Raw genomic sequence first — 23,426 nt, 5'->3', positions numbered from 1 at the left:
TCTTGTCTGAACTATTATATTAGTCTCTCACTGTTTATTTCCTAAAGCAGCAGCCTATACTATTCATTTCAAGCACAGACTATATCCTCTATTATCTAGCTGAAAATCCTTTCTAACGATGCCAAATAAAAGCCAGGTTCTCACACTGGCTCACAAGACTTAGTGGCTGGCCCTCTCTTATTGCTGACTACCAGTCTACTTTCTTCTCACTCCTTAGAGGGAAATAGCCTCCTTTGATTTTTCCAGGCAAAAATCAAATCAAATTCTTGATACCTGGAAACTCGTGCATGAGACTAAAATTTCATGGCTTACTCCTTTAACTCCTGCTAAAATAACTAGTAAGAAAAAACTTTCCTCTAAATAAAACCTTCCCTATCACTCTGCCAATCGCTCTTATTCTATATTTTTTTCCATAGCGGTTACCATCTGTTACTCTAGAATCATTTTGTATTATTATCAGAACAATCTCTTATATATAATCAGAACTCAGCTCTTCCTTCCTTTCATCACCCAATTCTAGGATTGAACTCTAAAACTGAGCTATAGCCCCAGACCATTTAATATTTTATATTCATTTATATTTTAAATTCAATAGTATGTATCTTTGGGTTTATGTATGTTATATATATTTATTAAGTGTATACAGTGTAGGCACATGTATACCACATATCTCATGTGGGAGTCAGAGGGCAGGTTGTGATAATTGGTTTTCTCTTTTCACCATGTAGGTCCCAGGGATTAAACTCAAGTTGTCAGGTTTAGCAGGAAGAGCCTTAATTCAGTCATCTCACCAGATCCTTGTTTCTGCTTTTGAGACAAGTTTGTCTCAAACTGGCAATTTTCTTATCCCAGTCTTGTAAGTCTAGGATTACAAGAATGTAGAACCACGCCCAGGTATACAGAGAGAAAAGCCTGAGTACTATTTCCTAGGATTAGAGACAGCAGCCCAAATACTTTGAAAAAAGATGAGGACACTTACTCTCAAAGGGTTTTCATTGAGGTATGGGGGCTCCCCCTCAATCATTTCAATTGCCATAATACCCAGGGACCAGATGTCAACCTTGGGTCCATAGGCCTTGCGTGTCACAACTTCAGGTGCCATCCAATATGGAGTTCCCACCATGGTGCTCCTTTTGCTCTGCTCTGGAGTTATCTGTGCACAGAATCCAAAGTCAGCTAGAAATGGGGAAAAGAAAGACACACTTAGGACACTCCATCAGTAAGTGCTGTGTACTAACATATGGGCAGCAAGCTTGCTCTATGCAATCTCTGTCTCACCAAAGCAGGAATCACTTGACTGCTACTAGTCCACTCCTTATTCAACCATGAAAAGAAGTAGAAGAAACATTAAGAACATCTTTAGCCTCTTGCCTTTTCCTCAAACCAAATATAAAAACCATTCCCATAACTCAGAATTGTATAATTAACTCATTCCATTATTCTCTGGACACAAGTCCCTGAATTAAACCCTAACCACCAACACTTAAATATAGCCCTACTTTTATCAACCCCTCACCCTGTGCCAATAGAGTCCTCTCACAAACTGTCTACCCACTTAAGACACATCTCTGTGTCTAGGCAACAGCCTTCACACCTTTGTACATAGAACTACCTGCAGTTCATGCACACTGTACTGAAGCTATACATTTATCTAAATTGGAAGAGACTGGCATGTAATACATTTGCTGAATAAATAACTGAATGAGTGAAGTTACATAAAGCCTTTTGTCTAATTCATTAAAAGTCTCTCATACTACACAGAACCTTCTTGAAAGTTGGTAAAATGTACCCTCAGTACCTATCAGAGACCCACAGAAGTAGGCATTCAGGGAGGAAGTGTTATAATGTGTAAAAGAATTGAAAAAATAGTGAAAAGGTACTGTAAGATACAATATAATACAGAGGACTATAAGTATCTCATATCTTATGAAATACTGAAGTCTCTTCGATGAATGTTATAGTTATTATTAATTGCCATCCCAAGAGAGATTTAGCCCCATGTGCAGAGTTAAGTGTTACCATTCCTAAGACTCCTACTTACTTAACTTGACAGAGCCATCCATTCCCAGCAGAATATTGTCACTCTTGATGTCTCTGTGAATGACTTGGTTCGAATGTAGAAACTCCAAAGCTTGTAGACACTGTTGAAGCAGTGTGCACAGAAGAAAGAGACTTACAATACACAAGACTAACAATAATTTAACCTTGTTATTTTAAGACAAAGGAAGTAAAGCCTCCAGGAATAAACAGACTTGCCCTATAAAAAGAGGCAAAGCCAGCAAGTCCTCTGTCTCCTAAGCATTTTAAAATTCCACAAGGCAGGGTAGAGATGGAGGAGGCTGAAGAGATGGTTCAGTGGCTGCACTGGGCAGTGTACAGACTGCCTCTCACTTCACTGAGGGAATCCTATGCTTTTGGCCTCCTTGAGCATCCACATATAAAAGTCATGATTATAGAAATTATTTTAAAAAAAGCATACAATATGAATAAGCCCCAGAACTAACTTCTCCCACTTCCACAGAGCCCATACTGAAGCCTCTTTTGGGTGTGGACAGCAATATAGACAGCAATTTGGAGGTCACTTCATGTTTGATCCTTGGCCTTACCTCTCGGCACACAGCTGCTATCTGGCCTTCATCCATACAGGTTTCTGTCACCACATCTGTCAAGGAGCCTCCAGCCAAGTATTCCATGACAACCCATAGCTCATCTCCCACAAGGTAACTGCAGAAAAACAGGTATAGGTTGAGAAGGAACAGTCAGAACACATTAAGCCACTGAAGTGAGTTTCAAAACCTAGGACTTAGGATATAAAAGAAATGATCTCAGTTAGCTTTTGAAGAGTCTATGATTCCTTACTTTAGAAAACCACAAAATTTGGAGGACAGTATCAGTAATTATCAGGAAAAAAACAAAACAAAACAAAAAAAAAAAACAAAGCATACATGGTCTGTGAAATCCCAAGCACTAAAACTAAGAATACTAAATTAAAATATAAAATTATATCTTATCACAATACCAGAGGATATCTCCTAAAATTAGAAAGCCTGGCTTTATTCCCTTGCTTGCAAAGCATCCAGGCAGTACACACACGTGAAAAGGAAGAGATTTGGGAGCGACATTACCATCAAAAGGGAGGGTCAGTAGACCTCTTTGAGAGTTATATTAGATCTGAGATCCACAAGATAATTACTGGATCTTGTTCAAGACCTAACCCCAGGGTCCTGCACAGCAGATACCAATATTTACTGAATAAATTAATGAGTAAAATAACATGATAATATGTTATATAAAATTTATAGCATAAAAACATATAAGTGAAAAAATAGTAATAAATCTTTTAAAAGTTGTAAAGTCTACACAAGGTTACTATGCTAACAATAACTTTTACTTTCAGTTTCTGTGATTCTAGCTTCTTCAAATAAACCAAAGCTGTGGTTCAGTAGCCTTACTTGAGTTAGCATGAATTTGACTCCAAGATTAGATCTCTCAGCCCCATTTTTGGATACATAAAAAGGTAACTTAGTCAACATTATCTCACTGTACACAAGCGAAAAAGTGGACAACTGACTTGTGACTTTCAGCAAAGAAGCTATGCTGGAGAAAAACATGTGTTAGCTTAAGGTGTGAGATCTGTCATATTTTCTTCATCCTGATAATGGGACTCTTACTAGGCAGATGGGGACACCTGAGATAGTTTAACACTTATCTCAAACAAAGGTAAGATTTTAATCCTGTTCTTCTGTAATTTTTTTATGGTGGTGCTGGGAGCCAAGCTCGAAGCCTCATACATGCTAGTCAAACATTCGATCACTAAGCTACAATAGTAAGTATATTCCAGCTCAATGGTAATTTTTTAAGGTGATGAAGACTAAACAGTACATGGTAAAAAACGGTGGTGCATACACTAATCCCAGCAGTCAGTAGGTTGAGGCTGGTAAGCTAAAATATTTTGTATTTCCAATTTGATACAAGTTTATATGGGGAGGGAATGGTAATCAATTTCAGTTGACCACAAGCTTACTAGTAGTTATCAATGAAATAGGCATGTGGGTGGGGGATGGCAGATGAATGGGCTTTTGTTGAGTTTAGAAAAACAAAGCATACCATTCTTTCCATGGTGGTCAGATTTCAAAACAATACCCAGACCAGCGTGAGCATTGAATTTTAAGAGTATATAGACAATAAGAATTATTCAGGAAGGTGAGCAGAATAAAGAAATGCTTAGAATATAGAATGAAATAAAGACATCAGGCAGATGGGCTGAAAAGGTCAACTTCCCTAAACAGAAAGCACAGTAAAGAGTTAATTGCTAGAAGCTGTGGGGTGGTAGGGTTAACCATCACTCAGAAGGATTTCCAGCAATCAAAGAGCTCAGCGCAGAAAATACTTGAATGGAAGCAGTTCCAATTACTACCACCTTCATCTTCTCCTCTAACACTTCAGTTTCAAAGGCCTGAAACTTCTGTGACAGAACCACCCATGCCATACCTGTCCAGGTAGTTCACAATATTTGGGTTTTTGTTTTCCCTCATGACCAGGATCTCATTAATAATCAGCTCTTTCTTCGGTTGCTGCTGAAGATTCATCTGTTTAATGGCCACCTGAAATAATAGTAAATTCAATGTGCACCAAGGGTCACACAACATTTACTGAGCACACGTTTAGTACTAGACCTTAAGGACTAAGGAAACAATGATGAGGAAGGCATGCTCTTATCCCTAAATAATTCATAACTTATCAATGTTAAATGGTTTTAAAGGGAGTCTCTTAGCCAGTGGAATTAACCTCATCTCAAAGACTGCTGGAAATAAATGTTCTCAAGTGCCACACAAAATCTAGTGAAAAGCACAAACTGTTTTAATAAGCCCCTGTGCTAGTCTGATATACATCAAAATTTGATACCTCAATGTAAAAAGACACTTTAAAAAGTCACTAGAAAAATACTTGGTACTACTTACTATCCTAGCACCAAGGAGGCTGAGATAGAGAAGAACTGCACAATGATGACCAGCCTGGCTTCATAGTTAGACTGTCTTTTAAAATGATAGATAGATAGATAGATAGATAGATAGATAGATAGATAGATAGATAGAAGAGAAGGAGAAAGAAGAAAGAAAGAAAGAAAGAAAGAAAGAAAGAAAGAAAGAAAGAAAGAAAGAAAGAAAGAACTTATGAAAAGTTCAAAGATAGTTAATTAAAAAATAAAAGAATAGTAAGTTCTGTATATGGGGCTGGAAAGATGGCTTAGCAGTTAAGAACATGCACTTCTCTTGCAGAGTTCAGTTCCCAGTACTTACATGTACATTATCCCCTGCCCCCAATATGGCATGGAAAGATAAATCAGAGATTACCAGGTTAAGAAAGGGGACTGCTATACAATTTAAATTCTTATTTCTCAGACAGCTTCTATACTCTCCAACTCTGTCTTCAACTAGTGCTTCAACTGGAATTTTGGAAATGCAACTCTTCAACTAAAATTCTAGTGCTTGATAACTTTGTTACAGAAAACAATTTATTTACAATCACTGTGAAAAAAAATAGGTTCAACTAAATAAATGCTCAACAGTAAAGAAAGAGAGAGAAAGAAAGGAAGGAAGGAAGGAGAGAAGGAAGGAAGCGGGCAATTCCTAATGCTTCTATGTGAAAAGGAGCTTCATGGGCTCTTTGTTTATGTAAGTAAAACAAAATCTCACTTAATACAAACGATAAGGTATACCTTTAGAGTCCTAGGTATTAGGCACTCTTCAAAAGTATTTTTTATCTTTCTTTGTTATTTTTCTTTCTTTTTTCTGAGACAGAATCTGACTATGTAGTCCTGACTCTGACTTGCCTAAAACTCACTATGTAGACCAGGCTGGCCTTGAACTCACAGAGAACTGCCTACCTCTACCATGCAACTGCTGAACTTAAAAGTCATGTGCCACCACACCTACCTCATTCAATTCTCTCATTCAATTCAATACCTTACATGAATCTTTTTCAACAAGTGAAGAAAATGTGCTCAGAGAGAATACATGACTTACCTACATGTTAATTCAGTAGTAGAGTCAGATATAAAACCTTCCTAGGCTATTTCATTTTAAATCAGTAGGTAGTGGAATCCATTTAGTAGACATACTGAGGTCTACTACATACATACATTTAAAGCTACTTGTTTTAATTTATCCTGCTAATATAGACTACTCTGTGAACCCCATATACACTGGGATAACTTCCTCCCATTTGAAAGCAAAATAGCTCTAGTTTACCTAGAAATATTCCTCAGCCTGACAATAAAATTTCTCAATATTAGTTATCACTGTATTATATGTTCCATGTTCTCTCTACCTTTGTTTAAGATCATCTCTGTTTGGAATACCATACCACTTTTATACATCCAAAAGCTTTATATCAGGGCAAAAGAAACTGCATTTTCAAAATGAATGTGCTTGCTTGTTTGTTTTCCCCTTTTTAGAAAGCCTTGTAAGATCATTTTATTCCCGCTACTGTATGTGAAGAATCAGGTGTGTGTGTGTATGTGTGCGTGCGCACGCGCATGCATATGAATGTATCTAGTCATTTCAGAACTTAGTTAAAAGCCTCAAATCCCCAACATCAAGCACAGGGCTCAACAAATACAGTTGATGTGAAGAGAGAAATAGAAGCCATAAGTTGATAAGTTCTTTGTTTTGAGAAAACACACACAAATATAATAAAAAATTTAATTTAAAATTTAATTAATTTTTAAAATTTAATTTAAATAAAACAGTAAACTCAATCTATCAAGGATAGGCAATAGCACGTCTAAGAGAAATAACTGAACTTGAACCCAAAAGACCTTAGCTTTAGGTTTGATTTATTTTCTAAATTTGACCAATGACCAGTTTTCTGAACCTAAGTCTCCTCAGAAATACATTGAAAATAATAACCTATTCAAAATATAGTTTGAGTACAAAAAAATAGGCAATATGTTACTTTTACTCACAACATGTAAGTAAGAGATTTAGGTAATAAAGAAGCCAGCAATGAACATGATAAGCTTAATATTAGCCCATCAGCACCTGGCAAGAACAGCAAGAATGATGAGGGGACTACCTGCTGTATTTGCCTTACCTAACTCTTAGATATTCACAACATTACTTTATTAAGTAAACCTAACAACTCTTGCTCTTCTAGTATGTTCTTTCTATTATACACATTACCTTTAAAAACAAGCTTGAAAAATTACTGATTTCTAATGGGTAGATTTCCAAGCACTAACATGCTAACCCGCTAACCCATTTATGTGTGACAGACAAAAGCTCCCCTCTTCCAGATGCATAACAACCCCATAATCATTCACAAAGACTAAGAGCATCACACTAGCCTCACTACTGATATACTCCCCTGGGCAGGAAATGAGGCCTTCCTGACCACACTGCATTAGCTACTCTAATGGATTTGCTTCCATTCATAGTTTTGTAACCACAAGACAAGCACACAGCAAAGTCAAGCTTCTTTCTTGTCCCTCACTCTCACACAGGCACCTTCAGGACTTCCAGGAACCACTCATCGTCTGTGTGTCTCCTATCAAGGGTTACAAGGCCCAAGAGGCTAGAAATAGAGCAGGAGGGAGTCCTTAATACCTAACCTTAGCTCTGCTGTGACTCTGCAGCCCAAAATACACATGATTCAAAACCCAAAGAGTCTAACCTAGCTCTGACCACTTGGACAGAAAAAGGTCAAATGGTTCACCAAAGGTAACAGAAGTAACCTCAGGCAAACATCCATGTCTTTGAATTCTCAACAAATTCTTAATGATAATGAATTTTTTTTTTTTTTACTTTTTTAAGATTTTATTTTTAATTGCATGTATTTTATTTGTGTCCATGTGTGTTTGTGCACAGAAGTGTAGTGTCTGCTGAGGCCAGAAGGTATTAGATCCCCTTAAAGATACAGGGTATTCTAAGCCACCCAAATGAGGGTACTGGGAACTGAACTTGTGTCCTTTGCAAGAGTAGCAAGTGTTCTTAACTATTAAGCCAACTCTCCAGCTCTCATATAGGTAATTTTAAAAAATTGCTCACACAGAATATCAATATTTGGCTTTTATACTTGTAAGCTAACAAGAACCCAATAAAGTATGTGCTATCCCTCAAGGACAGATACCAGACTTTGATAATCAAAAATATACAAGTAAATACTAGAAGCATCTCTCTCTCTCAGAGGAACAAAATTTTATTTTCACTCAGAGAGGAGGTTCCTTGCTCAATTTTTGAGCTCCAATACTCTTAACTAAGAATTTCTTCCAGGTAGCTACCAACCAAAGCCCACCTATCAGTAGTCCTATTTTGTAGCCAACCAAGGGTGGTCTGCAAAAAATAAATAAATAAATAAATAAATACCCTTCAACCATTTGCTATTGCCTTCATGAATTATTTTTGCTGATCTTGGGTAAGGTCAGCATTCTCATGGCTTAATAAAATAAGGTACCTCCATATAAATGAGGAGTCCAATGTCCAGTGGGATCTGAAACATATAGCTGGAAGGTACTAGATTAGAGGCTGACAGTCATGCGTTTAAATCTCCTATAACTCGGCAATTCAGTAAAATGTCTCAGGCAGTATCTACTTTCTTCACACTTACACCTTTCACTTTATTCTTTCTCCTGGAATAGAATTACCCATCTGGAAGTTGTCCTCACAATCTATCACTAAGTTCTATCAAGATACCTGCTAACTACTTCTCAAATCTACTAACTTGACAACATCATCTCTTACCTGGAACTATACAACAACCTAGCTTACTTTGTCTATTCTTCCTGCTCTGACCTGTTCTCCATACTGAAGCTTTTGCAAAATTTTAAGTCTTGTCATATTAGTCTCTTAGTTCTAGCCTTTCTTTTGGTAAAGAAGCCAAAACTGCCTCATTGAGCCAAAAGGGGGTGGGGGGTAAAATTAACTCCAAATTAAACAAAAAACTGAAGGAGTAGAAATAACAGTTAGTGATGAATACTTACCTCTTGCCCTGTAGCTACATCCATTGCAGTATACACTGTGCCTGAAGCACTGAAAAAAAGAGTGGAAGAGGGAGGAAAACAAACACAGGTGTTCAATGACATAGCATTTGTCTAAGCAGCTTTACACAAAACCTGGGAATATGAGGTAAAACCAAACCCTCCCTCTGCAACCCTCCACCCCCACCCCCGTCTTTAACATTTGAAAGCTGTGTGTGGTAGTCAAGAATGAAGGCTTTAACAAGTCTGGAACTTTACTTTGTCTGATTTTGAGCAAGTTTTGACTCTGAGCTGTACTTCCATGCACATGTCAGAGTTTAGTTCATACTAACCACTAGGCCAAGTCCATAAAACACAAAAGAGTTCAAAGACATTCATCTCTTACAACTGTTTGCCCTACTTTTGCCTCTTCCTTTGGGAACTTGCTTTCATTTTGTATAGTTTCAACTGGGAGGGGATGGGAAAGTGGATCCAATGAGAATTTCAGAAGGGGTTGGGGAAGATGACTATTATTTATTAAAATATGGTCTTTTAGAATATTAGTAATGTTCTCTTTATTGTCCTGGACACCATTTACATTCATTATTTACTTTTAAAAATTTCATTGAGCAATATACTTATGTGTTATCTTTGATTAAAATTCACATTAAAAACTACAACTAGAGCCTGCTGTGGTGCCATCTGCCTGTAATCCTTGCAACTCAGAAGGCTGAGGCAGGAGGTTTGCCCAAACTTGAGGCCAACCTGTACTACAGTATAATATCATTTCAAAAAAAAAAAACAAAAACAAAACAAAACAAACAAACAAAAAAAAAACCAGACAAACAAGCAAAAAACAAAAACAAAACAAAACAAACAAGCAACAACAACCACCACCACCCAACCTACAACTAGTCAGGTGTGGTGGTACCTGCCTGTAATCCTGTAATTCAGTAAACTAAGGGAAGAGGATGGACAAGACTCTCCCCCACCCAAAAAAAAAAAAAAAATTAGGAGAGGGGGGTAGGAGAGAGCTTCAAGGATTGATATTCAGTTTTTGATATTCTATTCTACAATTAATCTTTTAAAAATATAGCTATTTTTTAAGAACTATAAAAATTTGGTCAACCTACATGCAATAGACTAAGTAATTCTGAAGAATTCTTTCCCTCCTTATTATAGGATACCCTGATATTTTAAAATCACACTTTTCAATCACAGCCAATCAAAAGAGTTTGATCAAGAGTTCTATGGTTTGAATAAAATGCATTTTTGGTTTTTTTAAAAAATAAAATGATACTGCACATACTTTTCCAAATACACATAATTCCAGAAAAAAAAATCTGGTATTTCTACTTCACCCTAAACATAAGACTAGTTCCATGACAGACACATAAGCCTGTGGGTGTTTATATACATACTCAAACACAGAGATGGGTATAGTGAAGATGTGAAAGTGTTTCACAAAGAGTGAGAGATACTGTAGATAAGGCTAGAAATGTAATCCTGTCTATATGAAGTTACTAAAACCCTAACCTTACGCCTAAAACCACAAATCCTGTACATGTCTAGGAAATATGCAACACATACTTGTAGCTATACAAACTATATGTCACATATATATGGTGCAACTTGTAGACATGTTTAATTCTGGTCTTTTATAAGATGTTCTCAGCAAATCCTAAAGTTATGCTTCCCACAAAAGTCAGGTCAATTTAAGAGAATCTTAGTTGTATGTATGTCTTCCCATTAGAAACTAGGGCTACGGCTCCCTAACCACCACTCTGACAGTCTAGCTACCTGCATGTAAAGTGTAATTTTAAGATATTGGCTATCAAGTAAGATTATGTTCACTGGTAGCTCTTTCTTCACTGTCTGGTCATCTTTGCCAAGAGATCTTTAGTTGTAGAATGTATGTCTAACTTCTGGTCTATAGACCTCTGCATTCCTGCTAATATACATCACTCTTGTTTAAATTTTTTTTAGGTTTTATGTGTATAAGTATTTTTGCCTGCATGTATGTATGTATACCATGTGTTTGCCTAGTGTCTGAGGTCAGAAAGTAGGAATGGGATCACATGCAACAAGAATTATGGATAGTTGTAAGCTACCATGTTGGTGATAGGAACCAAACTCAGGTCTTTTGCAAGAACAACAACAAAAATGCTCTTAAGCACTGAGTCATCTCTCCAGCTACCATATATACACCATCATTATAGAGCAAATATATTAAGGTTTCAGAGACTAAACATTTTGGGACTGTATCTTCTATGTTTACGAAGGTTTAGAAAGATACAAGAGCATACTGAGTAGCACTCTATTATTTCTATCTCAAGCAAACACACTTAAGGTCAGGCAACTTAACAGTCCTCATGTCTTTAAAGGGAGGGGCAGGGAAACAAGCGAAAATTGTAACAGTACCAATTCATTATACTGGTGTGGTATTTACATTTTTAATTTATGGAATATAGCAACATTAATATAGGTGCTTAATAAATATTTCATTCTTGCCTTAGCCCTAACAGACCTGAGAAACAAAGCAGAGAACATTTCATAGATGCTGTACACACATTTTTAAGGCATGTTTTGGAGGAGTAATGTCTTTAATCCACAATCCTCCAGTTACAGATAAATTACTCAAATCTAGAGTCGGAATCCAACTCACTGAAATTTGTCCATGCACCTTTTTGCTATATTCTTAATGAGATACTCAATCAAAATTAAAAAAAAAACAAAATTCCATCTACATTATTGAGGTAGATAAAATAATTTCTTCACAAAAATGTAAGCTATCTTTTACCAGTTTGGACTCACAAAAGTATTATCTAGTAGGAAAACCATGTCATAGATCAGGAAAAAATTAAATCTGTTCAGCCAAAAGTTGCTATAAAGATCAAATAACAAACTCAATGTAAATAATATATAAACTCATGATGTGCAAATATAACACCCCATACCCATATTTTACAATCCTTTAACACAGTTTTAGAACCTTCTGGTAGCTTATGAAAATCAAGACAAAAAGGTTGAATTAATTAATAACAACACTTTTGATTCATTGAGAACCCATTATGAGCCAAACTTAACTTTTTAGTTTCTTTGACACTTCATGTCTTTGACATATCCATAAAAATCTCATTATTTTGACTTTTCATATAGAGGTTCAATTTTACCTAAAATTGTGCATTAAATTATAAGCCTACAGTTTGATTTTTATATTTGTATAAAGCCCACGTTCACTGCTAAGCTCCTTGCACGATTCTTCTATTCCCTCTTTCTTTGTCCCATTTGACCTCCTTCTCCCAGACAAACACTGACTTCCATATTATAATCCTTTGTATGCCTTTCTGTCTCCCACTGATCTGAGAGCCTTGAGTGCAGACTGTGACTGATTCATAGCCATATTCACACTTCTTAACATATAACAAAAACTCAGTTAAGATTTGCTGAGTTCATCCTCTGAGAAGATAGCATATGCACTGTGGAGATGAAACTAGAGAGTAATGGTCACAAAGTCTGTCATCGAGCTAGAAAAATAGGTCCCTTCCCAGTACTACAGACTCCATAGATCTGGATCTTAAATTTCATATTAGTGATGATGGGTCTCAATACTTGGGCAAATAGGGTTAATATGGAAAACCACTTATAAAACCAGTTTGAGAAACTGGTTTTATGCTAAGACAATAGGTGACTCATTTATTCCTGCTGCAGGAATACTTTAGTAGGGTCAAATACATCATACATTTCTCATATAAGGGATAATTCTGCAAAATTCAGAAGTTATCCTAATGTCAAACTTCCAGATAAGTGAGGCAAAGTAAAGAAAGAAGAACAAGGTTGATGAGAGGCAAGACAAAAACCCAACACCAAAAAAAGTAAGTTCATACATGCCAGTACATACAATTTTAAGACATTTCTCCAAGGAAACAGAATGCCCCTACTAACCCTTGTCCAATCTTCTCGAACCGTGTATACTTCTTCTTAGGATCACCCACACTCACTATGCTCCCTTTGAAAGAAACAGAGACCATGAATCATTTTGTTCCAGCTCAAGATACACAAAAGATCCCATGATCCTCTTAACTCCCTAAGTTGACAAATTTTAAAGAATTGTATCTAGTTCCCCAAAAGCATACCAGCCAGGCAATTAACTTTTCCCCAATAAATCCTAACCAAAAGTTTTATATCCTAGACTGTGTTTTTTTTAATAGTAATTTATTCCATTTCTAATGCCTAAAAGCTATTCATTTTTAAATTAATTAATTAACATTTATTCATTTGTTACATACCAGACTGTATGCTGAGTGCTACAAATAAAGAGAAAGATGAGGCACATTTAAGACGGTCACTATTCTCAAGAAGCTCAATCTATGGAAAAGACAAGCAAATGGAAGGTGCTACAAAAATATAGTGATTGTTGTAATGAGTGCTGAAAAGATTGGGAATGGAGAAAGGGCACAGAGACTGGAAAGGCTTCAGAAAGGTGCTGTCTGGAAAGCTAAGAAAGTTCTGTAGCAGGGGATGCTTGAAATAAAAAACACAGACATATGAGAGAGCCCATGGGCCTCACAGTGGTATTCTAGAGGCAGGGAACTGAAACCCACAGAGGGAAGATACTTCTCCAAACTCATACATTAACTGGTGCCTGGGCAAGGAGTCACAGTCTGGTTCTTAATCTCTCAGACTAAGAAGCTTTTTCAACGATACCCCAACCACTAGGATTTGGTACTTCTCACATATGTTATTATACCCTTTAACTTAAAATAAATCAAATGTAAGTATAACTATTTAAAAAGGCATGAAGAGGAAAGAAGACTCAAAGAACAGTAGGAAACTGTCCAGGCCAGACTGTCTTTATAATGCACTGTATTACTATTTTAGAAAAGAATATGGTTTAGAGAACAGGAGTACATATGGTTCACGGATGCCTAGGAGTGGCTTTTACTTCCTCATATGAGGGCCCTAGCAAGGACAATTCTTAAGACAATAAACTAAACAAAGAAACAAACAAATAAAAAAGGTTAAACAAGAATTATTAGAAATAGGAAGCTGCTAAAGAACCACGAACCTCAGCTTTAGAAAGCAATGTGACCATACAAACTTGATCAAACCAGTCACATCAAATCTGTTTTCAATAATTTTCCAAGCCACAAAAAAATAAATAAAATAGAAAATAAAGTTCAACCTATACCTACTGCAATAGGCGATGTGTTCTATTTACAAAACACATCTTGACCTAACCTTAGCCGGGCCACTTTGCAGCTCTATGATCTGGAGCGGGTATAGAATCTTTGGGTCTTAAAAACCTTAACTGAATAAATAAGGATCATCATGAGTATCTTCACAGAGTAACTACAATAAAACTTAAAAATTCAAGAAACTATCTTGCTTGTCATTTGTCACACAGAACAGGTTCTTAAACATTGGTTTCCCCTTCCTTCTTTTATCTACAACCATGCTGGCAGAGCTGTCTTCTCCTAAATCAACAGTGAGCACCAACAAGAGCACCCTTCCCACCAGGTAGTCAATATCGCAATCTTTCTCCATACAATACTCTAGACTAGTCACAAAATTAAAGCTATTAGTTATGTCCATAACCCTCAAGTGAGCTGCCCACATTCTCTCTTAGTACATCTCTATCTTAGGTAATTTACACCCAGAGCTGGTGAAACACAGAATGAGTGAAAGTTCAGATGATGAGTAAGCAGTACAGCCCATAGTTCAGTGTTAAACAGAGCAGCCAGGCACATGGCTTAAACCTAGGATCCAGATCTTTATTGTAGCATTCCATTTCAATGATAAATCAGTCATAGACTAAGGGATGATTCAAGAAAGCTATAAAGTGCTTACGTAATTTCTCTAAGATCTCCTCATCAGACATTTTAGGCTTCTTCTTCTGCTTTTCAGTATTCCGGGTCAAAGCATCTGGTGGAGTGGTGTTATTCTCAGTAGGAGAAATAGGAGATGTAGCCACATCCCGAGTTGGAGTAACAGGAAGTGGTTCAATCACAGATCGTGTATATACCTGCATAATCAGTGGGAAATTTTGGCAAAGCTAGCCTTTGTTAGCACAGTGGAACCTCTTCTATGTCCTAGTTAAACATCCCAGGAACCTCCTCCCTTCCCCACTCACCCTTTCTCCTATATTTTCAAAATCTGAGCCCCAGCCCATTTGCCCTGGGTAAAACAACCTTCCTTTGCTCCCACTTTACAAGAAGGGTTAGTGATGGCCTTAGCACTGAAATTGCTCCAAAGCCTTTAGATGACTCACAATAAAAATTTGGAGATTTTATCATTAGAAGGAAACCTTCCTCACCCATGATACTCTGTTTTTCTGAGATGAAACTTGTTCATATCTTCTGACACTCTGCAACACTTAACATTGTTTTCTATGGAGTTATTCCCTCTTGAGCTCTTACCAGGAACTAACTACTCTGATTCATCAAGAGGCAGGAGGGTATAATAATTTTTTAAAAACTTAGGAACTTGATGGCCTGGGCTTAATTCTCATCTCTCATTACTGTCTGAATGACTTCAGTCCATTTACATCACTTCCCTGTGGTTCAGTTTCCTTGTCTATAAAACTGTGACATTACCCACCTTATTTAATAATAAATAACATGTGTGAATGACATGCCATGAACAGCAGATATTAAGCATACAAACCTCAGCTTTTAAAGACACTGTATTTCCTATCCATTCATTTGTTTAACAAATAATTGCTGAGAATCCCTGGGAAGCCTAGCACTGTACAAAACACTGCCCTACTCTGAGGAATGAAATGAGAAAGTAATTGCTACAAAACCAAAGGAGAGATGTTACTAAGAAAGGAGCAACTATATACTACTAAGGTTAAGAAGAAAGTGCTCTCAGCTTACACTTCCTTTTCCAGAAGATGTGTATTTATCAAATTTTATCATTAAAAATCATAATTACTTTTTTGATCATCTGTAAGATCTACTGAGACAAGAAACACACATTGCTCCTCCCTGAGTCCTCTAACTTTAACCTAATAAAAAGCAAGCATTCAGGTAAGTGTTTAAATAGAATCAATTAACAAATGGACATATCAGATCTTTCAACTGGACTCTGACTACTCTAGCAAAATAGTTTCTCAATTTTTATTTCTATACCTGTAGAGCAATTATATCCCAGGCACTTAAACCTTAACTTCTCCATCTATATTCCTTGAGGAAAAATATTCTGTCTGTTCCCTCTATAACATTCTCCTTAACTGGTTGCATGTCTAAACATACATACATACATACATACATACATACTACACACACACAGTGGAATGTAATCTGGATTTAATTATCTGCTCTCAAACCCTGGCATTTGCTTACTAAGTGACTATGGATAGATCAATTTACTGATCCAAATCTCATCTGCTTCTAAAAATTAGAACTCAGTAATATTTATTTCAGAGAAGAATGCTAAGAAAAGCAAATTTATCAATATATATTCAATATTTATTGCCCTCTCTCTGATCCTTCTGCCAAACTATATTAAGTGCCAAAAAGATAAATAACACACAAATAAGAGATAGATAGATAGATAGATAGATAGATATTTTCTCTACTTTAGAGGAGTTCAAGATTTAAAGAGAAAACTGTGTTAAATAAATATGCCTGCAAAGCACAAACCAGACACTCGAGGGAGATACTGACAGTTCACTGATTTAGAAGGCTACTTTCCTACAGACAAAGAAATCCAGATTCTATTTCAAGTTCTTAGGCTAAGAGGTAGGCTATCTAACTGAATTTCCTCCACAGCACCTTCCATTAGTCATTTGATCAACACAGAGCTTAAGTCCCAGAGGGTTCTTTCATTATGGAGTTCTCATAATAAAAAGCCAAAACAAATATTAGTAGTGTTTCAGAGTATCATCAGATGGGAGATCACCACTCAATGATGCTAAATCAAAAGGCAGAGCTGCAGACAGGGCAAAGTGCAGAAGGAGGGAGTGTGGCTATTCTAAAATGCAAGAACCTCAAAGGAAGTTTAAAGAGAAATCACTACCAATATCCGGCATCAAAATGCACTCCTAATGTCCAGCATATTGATAGCACTAATGTATTTATAAACTCTCCCAAGTCTTTCAGGATTATCATAGATGCTGGAGAGGCTGACCACTGCATATTTAAAACATAAGAAAAAAATCTCTGGCAATTTGCTACTTCCTAAGAAACTGGAATAATTTATTTTATTCTGAAAGTGAAATGCACCAATTCTATATACCTTCCTAGCCTATATGTAAAGAAAAGGGTAAGTAAACCAAGGTTAGACTGATATAAACATCAATTACTTAAGAGAACTTTAGGAATAACTGAGATAACAAACAAACCACATCTCTTTAGTCATGTAGAAAGTAGTCAAAACAAGTGGTCCAGCTACAGTACAAGTGGTACAGGCACAGTAGTGCATGCCTGTAATCTTAGCACTTGGGAGAGTGAGGCAGGAGGATCACTATGAATCAAGGCTATTCACTATGAATGAATTAGATAGTAATATCCGGTCTCAAAACATGAGAGGGAAAAAAAGTAGTTCAATGACTGTATCAGTATCAGTACTAGTCTATGGACCCCTATATACCAGCCTGCTAGCCTCAGTACCACTACCTCCCTACTTTCTGCCACCCCTTATGTGAGTGAATCATGTAGCCTTCAAGATCCCCAGAGACTCACAGATTTTGTATGTTCTGGGCGTGGAGCAATCACAGGAGGTGGGGTAGCATCGTCATCATCATCTTCATCTTCTGACACAGGTGGTACTGCTGGGGTCTCAGACACAGTCTTCACATTCTATGCAGAAAGAACAAAATCAACTGGTCCAGTGGACATAGAACTCCCAGGTCTGCTAGTTCTTTAGAAGGTACTCAATTCCAATGCCCCTTATGAAAGAAAGCTCATCAACCAAGGCTCTCTACCTTTGTGCAGTCAGCTGTCTTACTCAGGCAGCTTCCCTCTCTTTTAGCCATCACTATCCATTCACTTTGGAAGCTTCCTTTCCCACCTAAAGACTAAAGAATAGTAAGCTGTTGAGAACCGCTCTGTCCCACACTTGGGGGCCAAAATGTCACGGACCACTCTGTCAATGTTGGAACCCCCACTGCCAAAAGCCTTGGGGGCTAAATTGTTAGAGCCGCCACTGCCCCAAGCTGCTCAGGTCCGAGGGTTGGGGTTCAGCAAGAGAGAGAGTGAGGACGCACTCGAAGAATGGAGACCAGACAGAGTGTGATTCAATCCCGTTTATTCTTCAGTCTCTCTTCCTAGTCCAAGTCCCAAGTCTTGAGTTCCTAGTCCCTAGTTCCTAGTCCCTAGTGCCTCCAAGTTCCAAGTTACTTCTTCCAAGTGCTAAGTGCCTAATGTCTAAATCCAAGTTCTTCCTCCAAGTGCCAAGTGCCTAAAACCTAATAATTTCTTCTGTCTGCCTCTCGCCTTTTATATGTCTCACTTCTAAGCCACACCTCTAAGTCACACCCTTAGGTCTTATCTCTAAATCACACCTTTAAGCCTCACACACCCAAGGAAAGATCCTGGGTATCTAAAACAAGATGTTATCAGAGTGTGCTCAGCTGTTGTAGGTTGTTGTAATCAAGTCCCTTGTCAGGGTATATGGCTCAAGATGGCTGCACAGATGATAGCCACCTTCTGTCGACACCCCACAGTAAGCCAGCTTATAGTTTCCTTATCTGCCTTATACAACCAAATACTCAAAGCCATGTTCAGTTTCTTCTTATTCTATGAATTTTACTCCTTATAAAGAGCAGAAAATAAGTGTAGAGAGGAAAATAAAAAGTATTTAATTTTCTATGTTTTATCACTGTGATTATTTGTTCCTCTTAATATAGCAACTTGAAGTCTAAATAGCGACCCACTTCCTTTTTCCAAACTCCTGAACCTGTTATGTCATAGGGTATGAATGTGACAGGCCCTGCCTCAATCAAGGTGCAGAACATAAGATCTTTTTTCATTCTAAAAAGGTCAATGGTTTTTTTCCCCAGGCTGGATGTTCTTTCACTGAGCTTCAATCCTTGTGGGGAGCAAACAGAAGGCGGCTATCATCCTTGCAGCCATCTTGAGCCATATACCCTGAAAAGAGACTTGATTACATCAGCCTGCAACAGCTGAGCACGCTCTGATAACATCTTGCTTTAGATACCTAGGATTTTCCCTTGGATGTGTGAGACTTAAAGGTGTGTGACTTAAGGGCGTGACTTAGAGATCAGATTTAGAGACAAAGCCTAAGGGCATGACTTAGAAGCGTGGCTTAGAAGTGAGACATATAAAAGGCGAGAGGCAGACAGAAGAGAGAATCAGACACTTCAGAGAGTAGAACTTGGAGTAGGAATTAGGCATTAAGACAGAACAACTTAGAGTACAACTTGGGAGTAGTTATTAGACATTAGAGAGAACAATTTGGAGACAACTTAGAGTACAACTTGCAGTACAATTTGGAACTAGGCATTAGGTTAGAGAGTACAACTAACAGTACAATTTGGTTAGTTATTAGACATTAGGCACTTAGCACTTGGAAGAAGAAACTTGGAACTTGGAGGCACTAGGGACTAGGAACTCAAGACTTGGGACTTGGACTAGGAAGAGAGACTGAAGAATAAATGGGATTGAATCACACTCTGTCTGGTCTCTATTCCTGCATCTGTCCTCATTCTCTCTCTTGCTGAACCCTGACCCATGGACCTGAGCAGCTTGGGGCAGTGTGGGCTCTAACAACTTAGCCCCCAAGGCTTTTGGCAGTGCAGGTTCAAACACTGACAGAGCGGTCTGAGACACTTGGGCCCCCAAACGTGGGGCAGCTCGGGCCATAACAAATCCTATCTCAGAATGAACTTTACTAGTACCACTAATTAGATTTGCTAATGATCTGCAGCAACTTGATTTTTCCATGCAAACTGTAATAAAGCTTGACAAAAATAACCAGATTCAAGATAAGTGGATATAAAACATGATTAGTTATTTTTATTGTTATTGTTTTAGTAGTAGGACCAGAAAGGCAATATGTATTTTTTTCAGATAAACTGACATAAATTTCACATATTTTCGGAGTGCCTAGAATACTGTGGTGGATTTTGTTAACATCAAAGGCATAAAAATGAAAAAAGATGGTTCAAGTTCTGAAGTAGGTCACCATCACAAGACAGAGCCAGAGGGTGAGGCCCCCTAATGCCTACCATCTGAAGCTCCTGAGCAAGGAAAGCCAAAAATCCCAACAAGTGACAAACTGAAGAATTCAGAAAGACTGAACATTTGCTACACTAAGGGAATTACAATCTCAAATAATAAAAACAGATCATAATAGAGCACACAACTTGACAGTGTCAAGCATAGATAAGCACCAAGTTATGATCACCATAGGCAGTAGGTCATCCTCTCGATCTAGAATGTTATCATGAGGAATGTGAAACAAGAGTTATGTAATTTGAGGGGAAAGGAGGAGGAAGTTAGGAGAGTGTTAGGTTACATAGTAAGATGCTATCTCAAGGAAAAAAATGTAAATGAAACTGGAAACCAGAAAGCAAGAGGATGCTATATTCTAAGAGCTAAAATTCTTAAATTTTTAAATTCACAAATCTATATACAATAAAACTGTCTTTTAAAAATGGAGATGAGGGCTGGAGAGATATATCAACAAGTAAGGGCATCTGCCACAAAGCCCAGCAACCCGAGTTTGCTCTTAGGAACCCAAAGGGTGGAAGGAAAGAATCATCTCCAGGAAGTTGTCCTCTACCACCACCACCCCAAAACACACACGGGCATGTGCAGACAGCTCCAACATAAATAAAAATAAAGAAATAAAATTATTTAATAAAGATGAATATGTTTTTGGTTAAAAAAAACAAACCAGGGAATATTTATTGTTAGCATATCTTACTTGCAACTAACCCTATATAGATATAAAAAATTCCACTAGACGGAAAAATAACATCAAATGGTAACTCAACTCTACCAGCCAAAATGAAAAGCACAAAAAATGGTAAATATATAAGAAATATTCTACAAATACACATTTCTAGATTTCTTGTTGCTTTAATTATATAATATATAACATGTATTGCATATATATGTGTGTATTGTTTATATATAATACATACCACATGTATATTATATAATATATATGTATATATTATGTATAAATAACATATATTATATGTTAATTAATCTGTTAACATATATTATATATGTTAATATTATATAGAATATAATATTATATACATATTATATACATATGTGACATGTGTCACATATGTATACATATTATATACATATTATATACATATTATATGCATATTATATACATATTATATTATATACATATTATATACATATTATATACATGTTTTCCATATGTATATAATATGTATACATATGTGTTCCATATGTATATAATATGTATATAATATGACATATAATATACATATATAGAGATATAGATATGTACATATATTCATTTGTTTGAAACAGGTCTCTCTACATGGCCCTTGCTGTCCTAGAACTTGCTATGTAGACCAGGCTAGCTTCAAACTCACAGAGATCTGCCTGTCTCTGCTTCCTGATTGCTAAGATTAAAGGTGCCCAACAAATCTTGTTGCTCTTTTATTAACAAAGACTGTATAAAGCAAAATCTACAATATTGCATTGTTGGGCTTCTAATATATACAGTGTATTCATTTAAAGAAGTATATTTAAGTATATATAAATGAAAGACAACAGGAGCTCAAAGAAGAGGTAAAGAAAGAGCAGACTTTATTACGGGATCTTAGTTAACATTAATCTGAATTCTAAAGAAAATTAAGTAGATTATAATAATTAAAATATATAGTAGAATTCCCAGAGTAACAACAAAGAAATAGTTTTGATTACATTAGATTTATTTAGTATAGAGAATTTATGTACCACAAACTACATGTGGAAGTCAAAGCCCAATCTGTAATAGCTTTTTCTTTTCACCATGTAGGTCCTGGGAATTAAACTTAGGTCCCAGTGCTTCCATGACAAATGGCTAAGCCATCTTCCCAGCTTTAAGAAATATAATACAAGAACTTACTCAAGGGGTTGGAGGATAGCTTCCTGGGGAAAGTGCTTCCTGCATAAACCAGGAACCGGAGATCCTAGCACATATGTAAAAAGGCAGTCTCCTAGCAGGGTTATCATGTCTGTGAGAAATGACCAAAGCAACTTGGGGAAGAAAGGGTTTACTTGGCTTATACTTCAAACCATTTTTCATTACCAGAAGAAATCAGGACAAGAATTCAAAATTGAGCAGGAGCTAATGCACTGGCCATAGATGGATGCTGCTTACTGGCTTGTTTCTCATGGCTTGGTCAGCCTGTTTTCTTATAGAACACTGTAGCTCCAGCCCAAGGAAGGCACCATCCATCAGTCCAATGAGCTGAGCTGTTTAGTTTCTTTAAAAGCCCAGTTGTTAGCTGTACATTTTTTGGTTTAATCTCAGGTCTGGGTGCTGCTTCAGACTGTCCACAACCATTAACTATGATTGCCTTGTGCTCTAGGGGGTGGGGGTGGGGGGTGATCTTTGCCAGATGCAGATAGTTTAATTCTGGGGACTCTGCAGAGGGTATAATGCAAGAGCCCTGAGAGGGGTGGGAGGTAGTCCAAAGAAGGCACCTGCTGCTTCCTCCTGACTGCTGTTGTTACAATTAGCTGAGAAGATATCCTGATGATGAAGACTAGGCTGGCCCCAAGAAACAAGAAGTCCCTAATCAGCAAGAAGTAGTCTAAAGAGATCTACAACCCCCTTCCCCTCTAACTTCTCCCTCCTACCCAGTGTTGGGGATTGGGAGGGAATGTGGTGGGTAAGTGTGGAGAAGGGAAAGAGGTATGAGAACATGATAAAATAGATAAAACAAATATGCCAACACTGGGCCCTCCCCTATCAGTCAGTGACAGAGGCATTTTCTCCATTGAAAATTTTTGACTCCAATGACTCTAGCTTACATCAAGTTGACTTAAAACGAACCAGCACAGGCACAGTCAAGCATGTCTTCCTGCATCCAGACATATCTTCTTGTATTTCTTAACACCAGAACTATAAGGTAGAAACAGGTGAGTCCTGGGGACTTACTGAACATCCAGTCTAACACTACCGACAACCTCTGGTTTTCATATGAACAAGCAGGGATGAACATACCACATATGTACATGCACTAAAAAAAATTTTCAACACAAAGTCAAGATCCATATGAAAAACTGGAAGCAAATGAAAAAATCCAAACATAATAATTCTGTTAAATATCAATACTCTAAATACCCCATAGAGCAGAAATTGCTACACTGGAAGAAAAACAGCAAACAAAATATAAACATGTTTTCTACAGTAAAGTTTAAAGCAAAACAACTAGAAAATATGTACATAAAAATAGTAGTCATAAAAGAGTGCAGTGGGTTATAGTAACTAAAGCAAACATTTTATAGAAATATTAGCATGT

General features: G+C 37.1%; 1 protein-coding gene across 5 annotated transcripts in view; it reads right to left on the bottom strand.

The window, feature by feature from the left end:
* The window catches only part of Pak1 (p21 (RAC1) activated kinase 1), a 111,176-nt gene that overhangs the window by 6,459 nt on the left and 81,291 nt on the right, over window positions 1–23,426 (bottom strand). For all 5 annotated transcript variants that reach the window (XM_076938281.1, XM_076938294.1, XM_076938288.1 and 2 more), the window contains exons 6-13: window positions 17,644–17,760; window positions 14,807–14,981; window positions 12,902–12,965; window positions 8,981–9,029; window positions 4,492–4,604; window positions 2,607–2,724; window positions 2,042–2,141; window positions 980–1,176 (exon numbers count right to left, since the gene is read on the bottom strand). In XM_076938281.1, the coding sequence (XP_076794396.1) occupies window positions 980–1,176; window positions 2,042–2,141; window positions 2,607–2,724; window positions 4,492–4,604; window positions 8,981–9,029; window positions 12,902–12,965; window positions 14,807–14,981; window positions 17,644–17,760 (933 nt within the window). The remainder of the gene's footprint in view (window positions 1–979; window positions 1,177–2,041; window positions 2,142–2,606; window positions 2,725–4,491; window positions 4,605–8,980; window positions 9,030–12,901; window positions 12,966–14,806; window positions 14,982–17,643; window positions 17,761–23,426) is intronic.

Source organism: Arvicanthis niloticus, chromosome 1 (assembly GCF_011762505.2).
Source record: "Arvicanthis niloticus isolate mArvNil1 chromosome 1, mArvNil1.pat.X, whole genome shotgun sequence".
Lineage (NCBI taxonomy): Eukaryota > Metazoa > Chordata > Mammalia > Rodentia > Muridae > Arvicanthis > Arvicanthis niloticus.
Note: the sequence above shows the minus strand (reverse complement) of the source record. Positions and strands in the feature narration are given on the sequence as shown.